Here is an 11028-nt window from a genome sequence, read left to right on the forward strand (position 1 = left end):
GCACTAGAGCTGGTGTGATGGATACCACTGAGGGAAAACTCTCTGGCAATGGTGCATGCGTTGTGCACACGCCTAACATGGTATGGACATGAGCAACACATCTTGAACAACAGTTATGGAAAGATTAGTAACTGTTTTTTCTTCTCACTCTACTAGAAAGGTGGGTCAGAGAAAACTGAGGTAACTTTGTGGAAATGCAGTACTCTAAGTTACACAGTCACAGGATGGTTTCTAAATATTCCTATGTTGTAAATTTTTTGGAGCAAGACCTGACATAGTAAATGTGTGTACTACATCTAGTCAAATGGAACCCCTAATCCTTGAAAGGGATCTCTCAGTAATCCAAAAGAAAACTTGTACATGTTAATGTTCGCAATGGCAGTCAAATCCACCAGGCATTAACTCAGTCATATGGAAATCAACCACTATATTTGTACTCTACTAGCTTGTATCGTAGATATGCTTAGATGTGATGGATACGGCATTTCTAACGGTGAATATAACAGGAATATTGATCACTTGGAATAGCATCAAAAGCCTGTAATTTCGTTTGTCACTCATTCCTAATCAAGTGTGATGCATTGTAACCTAACTAGTTAAACTCACCTTTTATAAATAGAAAGCAATTTTACTACATAAAGAATCTGAAGGAAAATATCTTGATACTATGACGGGTTCGGTCACAGGAACCCTGTTGGGACTATCACCTGATGGGCTCAAAGGTAATTTCAGCACATTTTCCCTGTCAGGTTGGGATTCCAGAACCCTGCCTTGTTGAGCCAGATACACTAGCCTGCTGCAGCAGCAACCCAGGGTCTGGTCCATTTCCCCAAAGCTGCAGACATAACTGAAGATAGCTCAGCAGGTTATCTGGTTTTCAGCACCCAGACACCCTGTTCCCAATGGGATCCAAACCCCAAATATATCTGTTACGCTGTATAAGCTTTATACAGAGTAAAAATTCATAAATTGTCTGCCCTCTGTAACACTGAGAGATATGCACCGCTGTTTGCTCCCCCAAGTATTAATCACTTACGCTGGGTTTATTAATAAACAAAAGTGATGTTATTAAGTATAAAAAGTAGGATTGAACTGATTTCAATTAATACCAGACAGAACAAAGTAAGTCATCAAGCAAAATAAAGCAAAAACACGCAAGTCTAAGCCTAATACATTAAGAAACTGGTTACAGGTAATCTCACTCTCAGAGATGTTCCAGTAAGCTTCTTTCATGGACTAGACTTCTGTCTAGTTTGAGCCCAATCCTTTCCCCTGGTACAGCCTTTGTTAATCCCAGCAGCCATCTCAGGGGGTTTTCTCATGACTGGTAGTGTATTTTGTTCCGCTTCACCCCCTTTTATAGCTTTGGCAGAAGGTGGGAATCTTTTGTCTCTTTGGGTCCCCACCCCTCCTTCCAAATGGAAAAGTACCAGATTTGAGATGGATTTCATTATCCGGTGACATGTCACTGTAAGACCCCAATCTCCATTCCCCCTGGGCTGGCCCACAGGTACACAGGAAGGCTTTCAAGTAACTAAGGCCATTTACAACTGATTGTTTCTGAAGCACCCTTAATGGCCTCCACTTTATATGTTTACATCAGTGATACAATTTTATATCTTGCTCTCCTAACTCCAGATATAGAAATAACACATGCAAACAAATAGGATGAACACACTTAGTAGGTTACAAGCTTTCTAACGACATCATACAAGGGATATTTAGCGTAAAGCATATTCCAGTTATGTCCTATTCATAAGCATATTTCCATATTACATATGGAGTGCAAGGTCACAATATCATTTCTTGTTATGTAGTACTTGCAAGGAGTTTAGGTATGATCTCTGTCTGCTGTTCCTTCTGTATAGAATGAAAGTGATAGCTTGATTCTCAAGAGAAATGAAGTGCGACAGAATTTGTATTCTGCAGTGGAAGAATTCATTCTGGAAGTGGATGAGCTACCTCTCTCTGAACGGTCAACTATTTTGCAGGTTGGAAAGAAACTTCTTATTACTATTATTATTAAACACTTCTAATCTGCTCTTCAATTTTTTTGAAGGTCAGTGTGTTAGAATTGAAGGTTTCAACAGCAGTAAATTGAGATTAGTGTATTACATGACTAGGCAGTATAACTTTTTCCCCACCTTTCTGTTAAGTTATCTTTGTAGTTTGATTTACTCAGTAAGGACAGCAACCTGCAAATACATTTTTTAAACATGCTAGTTATTTTTGTTTAGAATATGTAATTAGTCATATATTTTTACAGTATATACTCTGATAGTAGTATGTTTTTTCCCCCACATGGAAAACGAGAAAGTAGTGGGAAATTACGTAAAACCATATGCAGACATGTTTTAAAACAGGGGTCGGCAACCTGAGGCTCGCGTGCCAAAGGCAGCACGGGGGCTGATTTTTAGTGGCATGCTGCTGCCAGCCAGGATCCCGGCTGTCAACCCTGCGCATCCTGCTACTGGCCTGGATTATAGAACCCCAGACCCTTAGCAGGATGAGCTGCTCAGCCAGCTGCTGGTCTGGGGTTCTGGACGCCGGCCCTTTGCTAGCCGGCATCCTGGCCGCTGGCCCTGCTCAGCCTGCTGCCAGCCTGGATGGACGGCTGGCAGCAGGCTGAATGGGGCTGGTGGCTGGGACCCTGGCTGACAGCGGCCGGCGGATGGAACCCCAGACCAGCAGCGGGTTGAACGGCTCATCCCGCTGCTGCTCTGAGGTTCCGTCTGCCTCTCGCGCTACCAGTCTGTCATGCAAAACTTTAAATTAATGAAGACTTGGCACACCACTTGCCAAAGGTTGCCAACCCTTGTTTTAAAATATTCAAAAACAGTTCAGCACTGAAAAATTGGTAACAAGCGTGTGTTCCTGATTGTGAAGTCCTTTCATTTGAAGGCAAAATAATGTGAAAACTAAGAATTGCCATAATCCAAAATTATTAAACACTTTTTTCATCTCTGTATTAAGCCCAAGCCTGCAACAGTTTGCTGTTCTGATCCTTAAACCATTAGGAAAGTGATCAGTTGCTGATTGATTGTAAGCAGTGTGTCCCTGTAACCCCAGGAACTCTTCTTTTGGTGTTGAAAAGGGGTTAGGTGCTAGTTTAGGCAGAGCAAGCCAGTATTCAGCCTATTCACAGAAAGCATGACTGAAACCAAGTTTTGCTGGGTCTCAGTCATGCTTTCTTTATCAATTTTGTCTGATCTCTTTTAGCAGGTCAAATGTTCTCAACACCATTTGAAGTGGGGAAGAGTGGTTAGCCATAGGTTGTCTTTTCTGGGGCAGATAAACCCTAATGTGCATGCTGCTTTTCACATCACATTTGAATGAATATCAATCAATAAGGAATAAGTTGTGATAATCAAGCTCAGTTCTGCTGTAACACAAGATGGCTTTGAAATCTGGTCTGTGAAAGTGAGTGCTAGTATTGTACATTAGCTCATAGCCTCCTAGTGCGCATTTGCAATATATTTTTTTTTCTATTTTTTCCTTTTTTACTCCGTTATGCTACATGCACTTGAAGATGTGAGAAGTTTTACATTTGCAAATAAATTATTTTATAACCAAAATTTCAGTGTGTTTGAGGGATTTTAATGGAGAATCTTTATTGTAGTGAATAACAACAAGCAAATATACATTCTTCATTAAACTGTACCACTCAGAGTCATAGTAATGAGTCATCTGAGTACATGCGAACCAATGAGAACCCGAACTTCGGCCAACCTGTTCAAGTGCGGCATGGATCTGATCAACAGTATGGCAATAAAATTAGCATTATTGAAAAACTTGAATTGGGAGGATTTTTAAATAGTGCATTCAGAAGTACAGTTAGATTATATCAGAAAAATATTTGTTTTTCTGATTCTGCTGCTATGCTGCAGAACTTGGATGTTTTTGATTCACTGGAAAAGGAATTCATTTAAATAGATTATATGGATCTGGCATCATTGGAAAGAATAAAATGTCTGGACCTAATAGTTTCAAATAGAATAAAACTGATTTTTTTCCTAGCTGCATTACAAGATTGTGCTGCTTTAGCTCCTCTAGGTGGTAGTCTTTAAACATTTTTTATATGCTGTACCAAGTAGAATTGCAGCAAGATTTTTTAGATAGTTAATAGTGTGTCTTGAATGTTGAGTGCATTCAGACCTTCTCCTATTAGTTATGCTCAACAAAATATTTTTTTTTCTTGTTCTTTAATATAATTCTTCTGACAGATTCAACTAGTATTTGAAAATGGAGGGTAAAAGACTAAAATAATACCTCCAAATATTAACACTGCCTTGGTTATGGACTAGTCTATAGTATAGTTGCTTGGTTTTCAGTTACTGTGTTTACTCAGTAAGAACAGTTATGAAGAAATAGGATTCAATTTACAGGATTTTAACAGGAAAGTTTTCCTTGATAGCCTGATTCCTCATACAGATTATTTCTTCTAACTAGTTTTTCAGTGTGACTAGTTCCAGCTGTATTTATTACAGGTTTGGGAATAATACTGCAATAAAACTATTACAGTTCAGAAGGTATGTTTTCAGGTGCTAAGCAGCACTCTGAATTTTTTTTTCTCAGATGAAATGTCTGTTTTGTTTCTGATTGTTCTCAACCTGGAGGTTACTTCTCCGATCTCTTCACCAACCCCCATGCACAAAATAAATTGTGGTAAATTCTTGTCCCGATGTTCTTGAGAAAGTGTAAAAAAGAGTTTTCATCAGGCAGAAATTTTTCAGATGACTTTAGTGATTCTGATAATTCAAATGACTGCTGTAAACTTGTCATAGACCTACCCCTTAGTTAAGAAAAGCGTATTTTGCATATTTGAAGATGTCTGATTTTAGAATGAAGTAGTAGAAAAACATCTACTATGCTTGCGTGAATCTTATTCACTACTATTACAGTGTTCAGGCACATACTTAAATAACTGAATAAATTCAGTGTCCCAAACTGTTGCAGTGTTGTGTGTTTTAATGTTGGGAAGTTCATTTTCGGTCCCCCCCCACAGCTAGAAATCTGCTGTGCTGCACATTTACAGTATAAGGGTCTTATTGTAACAATATATAATCCTGTATAATGCTAGATACATGTAATGAGTCTATTCTAGTTGTAGGAATAAGTACTTTCTGTCTCTTGTATATCTAAATTCTCAGCCATTCTCTTGCATTATTTTTTTTGTATTACAGTATTATATGGTGTCGTATCTTGTTGTACATTCAACAAAGATTTACATCTGGTACATTAACCTTGTAAGTTATGTTGTAGCAATGATAGTATATATCATTGCTTTCAAAATCATTGGGGAAATGTACATGATCAACCAATCAGAACTGTGTGATAAATCTATACCTACAAGAAGGTAAGGGTCAAAAAAAGGCTGTAATTCAAGGAAGGGTACCCAGCTAGTCTCCTTCCTCCTCAGTCTTTTTTTTCACCTCCTGAATGTATAGGTGATGCTTCAGCCTTCTGAGCTATGAAGGAGAGTTAAGAGATAACTATTTTATGAAAGAAAGTTGGAGGGGAGAGTTTGTCTGCCTATAGCTAAATACAGGTTGGAGGCACTGCCTGAGACTCCCCCTAGGAATAATCTTCTTCCCATGCTGCTGCCTCTTCCATTCACCAGTGGCATGGAACACCTCCTCTACGTTTGGATAAGGCCTCTGATGTTGCCATCCTGTGTGTGCGTGTATGTGAAAGCCCAGGCTTCTCCTCTGCCTGTCCTCAGTTATCACTGGTGCGACGGGAGAACTTTAGCTATAGGCTCCTTTGTTCCCTATAGCTTCTGGTGATCTAGGGCTCCTTTCCACCCCCATCTCATGTAGCAGCTTGTCCTAAGAGGGAGGCCTGGATCAGGTACGTACATACCTCTACCCTGGTTACTCTCCAGCCTGCTCTGTCAGCAGTGAGGGCAGTGGTACCAAACTTTTCTTGTCACGCTCCCCTCTTAGCAGTAATGGAATCTGTCCACATCCCTCCTCCATTACTGCACAGTTGGCACAGTTGAACTGGGTCTGGGGGAGTAGCTGGGGCTAGAAGTGGATCTGGCCTGGGTGTGGAGAGGGAATGAGGGCAGAGCTGGGCTGTTAGTGGAACAGGGAGTGGAGTGGAGCGGTGGCTGGGGACAGCTGGGTTGGAGGCAGAGCAGGGGGTGGAATGGAGCTGCAGCTGGGGGTGGAGAAGGGGCAGAGTGGAGCTGTGGCAGGGGGTGGAGCTGGGCTGGAGTGGAGCAGGAGGCGACATAGAGCTGTGGCTGGGGTCGGAGCTGGGTTGGACGCATCAACCTTGAAAGTTCCTCCATGCCCCCTAAGGGGGCATGCCACACAGTTTGGCAACCATTGAGCTAGAGGAACCTCTTAGTGACTTCTGCCACTGGAAATGTATAATGGCAGGCAACTGCCTAAGTTCTCTGCTACAGCAGGAAATCTTATACAGGTTGCCCTTCCCTGTGGTTCCTGTTGTGCCATTGGGCCCTTTGTTGTGAGAGCCGTGGGTTCAGCTAGGGGTACCCCACCCCTTTATTGAGCAGACTGGCTCTCTTCTGGCTCTGTACAAATCCATTCACTTCTTCATCCACAATAGGTTCTTTGCCTACTTTCTCCATTGTTTGCATCCACAGTAATGTGGTAGGAGGTTCCGACTGTAGTTGGTTTACATTGTATGGGACAGATCATCAGTGAGCTAAGGGAATCTCCTTCAGCATCCAACAACTTTATGAGCTCAGTGCTTCATCCCTCTTTCCTCAGTCCCAGTTTTAAGACTCCTATCTGTGCTCCCTCATCATTTTTCCCTTTCCCACCTTCCTGATGCTCCAGTCCCTCTTGTTCCCTGATTCTTGTGGAGAGACCCTGTTGGCCTGCCTCTTTGAACCCTGGAAGAAGACTGCCTGCTGGAGCCATGTTAGTGGTAGAGTTGGGGTGGCAGTGTGAAGTACTATGCCTCTGTTCAAGCAGAAGCTCTTATTGCTAGGATATTAGCATCTTTGGGGGAAAACAGCAATCACTAAGAGAGGTGTTTTCAGGAGAAAAGCCTGCATGGTTCCCCTCAGCGTTCCCCTTTTGCAAGGTTGTCACTGTTGGTAAGTGTCTTACTTCTCCCCAAGTGGCTGATAAGTGATTTCTCTGACTTTAAGGCCAAAGTGTAGTGGATGTCACCTACTTTGGTCACCTACTGCTCTGCCTACTTTCTCACCACACCAGTGATGCTATTCATCCACAGAGAATCTGGGCCAGATTTGCAGTTGCTCTCCTTGCTGTCCTAGTTGCCACCATTTAGCATTGATCGCTCGAGTGCTGCAGTCTGGTCTTGGTCAGCTCTGTGACCCAGTTGCTGTCAGGGCCACAAAAGCGATCAAGTGGTCATTAGAAGACTCCAGACAAGTGACATAGTTCTTGTGTAATGTCATTTTTGGTAGTGCTCTCAGCTCTGGTGGTGTCTCCAGGCTTGGCTGCAGGCATGTTTAGCCCTGGGACTAGAAGGATGACCTGCCTGCAAAGGTGAAGCTTGCTACCAAACTCTCTTTAAAGGAGCTGAAGTCTTTGGAGAAGGTCTTGGTAATATAACCTGAGCATTCTGAGGGCAAAGAAAACTCAGTGTCTCAGTTTCCAAAACACTCTGCATCAAGCAAGCCTTCCAGCCTCATTCTCTCAGGGTTACGTTAAGTCCTTTTGATGCAGGGAACAATCTAGACAAGTAAAATCAGCAGTTCACCACCTTTAGAGCTCATGGTAGGAGCTCACAAGCTGATGGGAAGGTGTTTAGCACAAAAAATACTGTCAGCCATTTACATCCCTTTTTTTGTGGAGAACTTTATCTTTTGGACACAGAAAATCAAATGCCATCATCAAAAAGGAATGCACAAATATTCCCCAGCATGGAATTTTTATCCAGGTGCACAACCCTGGGTTCAGAAAATAGCTTTTTGCCAGGATGTCAGCAGAAAATTGACCTGGCATTTTCTTCAATTCATTTGGCAGACCTTTTTTCTTTAAAAGTGTGGGTTTGCTCCCTAAAGATTTGGCCTGAAAACCATCTCACTTTCATGCTGATTTCGTTTTTCCCCCGTCAAGTTCCATATATGGAGGGAAACTCCGCGCTTCAAGTATTTATGTTGTATTTAGATTGAACTTGAAGTTTCAGGATTGGAAAAGCCCTATTTATTAGGGTCTTGAAAATTCAAAGGGGTAGGTGCTTCAGATACTGCAGTTTCTGTGTGGGATTATCTCTTAGATTATGACCAAAAGAGCTCAGGAGAGATTTGACTAGAGACTTGTCTTCCTGACATTTGTTTAGAATGTCAGATCTGTTACGTGGTTGACACTTCTCATGACCTGCTTGTTTGCTGCTGTAGGGAGCAATCTAAGGTGAGCTCCTTTTGTCTTAATACTATTGGTCACATCCACACCCAGTTCTTGGTCACAGGGAAGAAGAGATTTGAAAAGGGGAAAATTGCTTTTGTGTAGTTTCTTCTCTCTCTTCCAACCCCCCACCTTCTGAATCCTGTTGTCCTCCCGCCTGTCTTTTGTATGCTGTTAGATATGTCTGGAAGTGCTCGATTGGAAAGGCAGGAGCCTGGTTATGTAGATGCCACCACGATTCACAGACTTTTTGCCATCTTACCTCTGGCAGATGAGAGACCTAGCATAGCCAGTTCTGAGAGGAAAGGAGGAGACTACACACTTACCAGTTAATAGTCTAATTTGTGACTTGAATAGGATGGTTAGATCCTATGGGTCTAGATTTTTCAGAAGTGAAAAGTGCCGTTGTGAGTCAGCGCACACGCTTAATTCTTTCATTTGTGATCACTCATTAAATGTCTTTTAACTGCCTATTTATAGGACATCCATCAAGTTCCTTTCTGTTTGCATACCTGCTATTTTTTTTTTTTTTTTTTTTGCTTACCCTGTACAGGAACTGTCTGGTTCTCTGGAGGCAATATATGGTCAAGTTAGTGAAGCAAATGACTCTGAGGAGGCATTTCAGCAGTTTTTTGAGTGGAAGCAAACTAAACTGGAGGAATTCAATCGTGTCAGAAGTGTTACAAATGCTTCCCTACAGATTCTTGCAACATGGTTCAGTGGCATGAAAAAGGTAGAACAGACTTTACTTCTATCCTGTAACGTATGTGAAAAAGACACAGTCCTGCATGCAGACAGTAATCCTGTGCAATAGATGTTAGTGCCTGATAGGCAGGTATTATGGGAGAGCTAATACAAGTTTCCATAGTTGTACTTGTGAAGAGTGCAACTTGGTGCCAGTGTTCAGTGTAAAGAGGACAGCGTTTAGTGAGGACCAGATTACTATCTTACCTCAGTACCTAATACATATTGGAGTCAGCTGGTACAAAATATAAATGCATGCTCTTGGGTTAGAGGACATGTTTCATGGTTCAGTTAAGTATTTTCCTGGGCTGACCTAATATAAGCATATCATGGGGGGAGAAAGAACTGCTCAGTGCATTAAAATAATCTGTTCAGACTTTTTTCCAATGATTAAACAAAAACATCCTCATTGCTCCTTCATCCTACTTTTGAACTAAAGACTTGAAGGTAAATTAAAGGAATCTAATCAAACACTGATGCTGAAATAGTCTGAGTAGAGAGAAAGAAAAACAAGGATTACCAAATGAATGAACAGGCTGTTTCTGATTTTAAAATGCTCTATGTACAGATTACTTTTTCCTTGTCTTGAAATGTTATGTGGAGGAATTAATGCAAATTGGAAGATTGTCTAGTGTTGTATTTTTATGTAGTATTGTCCCTAAACTGATGTGCTGTTGTAATGCTGTCATATAGCTTACAACAGTGCTTAGTTTATATCTGGCAGTTTCCCCACAGCACGTTGGGTAGGGTTGAGTTACCTCTCCTTCCTTCTCCACTGCCCCAGGAAATTGGAGAATCCTCTTTAGAACTTTGCCAGATCAGAATACTGACTCTTGCACCGCTGATACAAGATGATGTGCTTTAAGTGCATACCAGAATAGAGGGCTATTTTGTTTTACTGGCAGTCACTTTTATTTTCCTTGTTAAATTGTGGAAGTGGGTGCCATAGACGTTTAGCAGATGCTCCTGGATGGTGCTTTTGCAGCATTTTCTTTTAAACTCTGTGGGAAGGTAGTCAATAATATTGTGGAGCAACCTTTTGGATATGTCTGTACAGCCACTAAACACCCATGGCTGGCCCGGCCTGCAGGACTCAGGCTGCTGGGCTGTAAAATTGCTGTGTAGACATTCAGGCTCTAATTGGAGCCTGAGTTCTGGACCCCATGCCCGGGGAGGGTCCCAGAGCCTGGGCTCCAGCTCAAGTTGGAACATGTACATCACAATTATACGGCCTCACCACCTGAGCCCTGCAAGCCCAAGTCAGCTGACTTGGGTCAGCTGTGGGTGTTTAATTGCTGCACAGCCTGTGGCAAATGCTGGCACTACTATGATGGGTCTGGTGCTTTCTCTTTTTGTGCAGGTGTTCAGGGTGCCGTTTCTTGACCCTAATCTGGGGTATTAACTGTCCCAGTAGTACCCCAGGGAAGGGGAGGTGGAGAGGGAGGGACCTGGGCCCTCCCAGCCCAGAGGCCCTAGGGATAGCAGTAGACATACTCTGTTAGTCTGGAAGTGTCTGCCTGAAGACAACTGCTTCTTAGGAGCAGTTGGACAATGTTTTGGGGCCAGGGAGAGGTAAGACTAAGACAATAAAATGACCTGAACTTCCAGGGATGATTTAAAAGTGAAAAACACAGTCTGCTTGGATGAGAGAGGATATTATTATCCAGGTTAGCCATTTATTAACAGTAAATAGTTTCAGCCACTTAGGCCTACTCCACACTACAATATTTTACTATGCCTAAGTACTGCTGTGAACAGTTGGGTTATCTGAAATGATGAATACTTTTTGGTAGTCAGTATAGACTGGAGTGGGCTGCGTTCAGCATGATGTCAGTTAACATAGTTATTCACAACCGTGTTGAGTTGCAGTTCAAGTGTACCAGATCTTAGAAACACAGTTACGTTAAAGCAGTTTTAGTTACATGACTGATAT

General features: G+C 42.1%; 1 protein-coding gene across 1 annotated transcript in view; it reads left to right on the plus strand.

The window, feature by feature from the left end:
* Window positions 1-9165, plus strand: part of LOC115644953 (serine/threonine-protein kinase 31-like) — a 51373-nt gene extending 42208 nt beyond the window's left edge. Inside the window, exons 11-12 of the mRNA XM_030549381.1 lie at window positions 1869-1991; window positions 8905-9165. Of these exons, the coding sequence (XP_030405241.1) occupies window positions 1869-1991; window positions 8905-9165 (384 nt within the window). The remainder of the gene's footprint in view (window positions 1-1868; window positions 1992-8904) is intronic.
* The last annotated feature ends 1863 nt before the right edge of the window (window positions 9166-11028 follow it).

The sequence above is a fragment of the Gopherus evgoodei genome, chromosome 2 (genome assembly GCF_007399415.2).
Source record: "Gopherus evgoodei ecotype Sinaloan lineage chromosome 2, rGopEvg1_v1.p, whole genome shotgun sequence".
In the NCBI taxonomy this organism is placed as follows: Eukaryota; Metazoa; Chordata; order Testudines; family Testudinidae; genus Gopherus; species Gopherus evgoodei.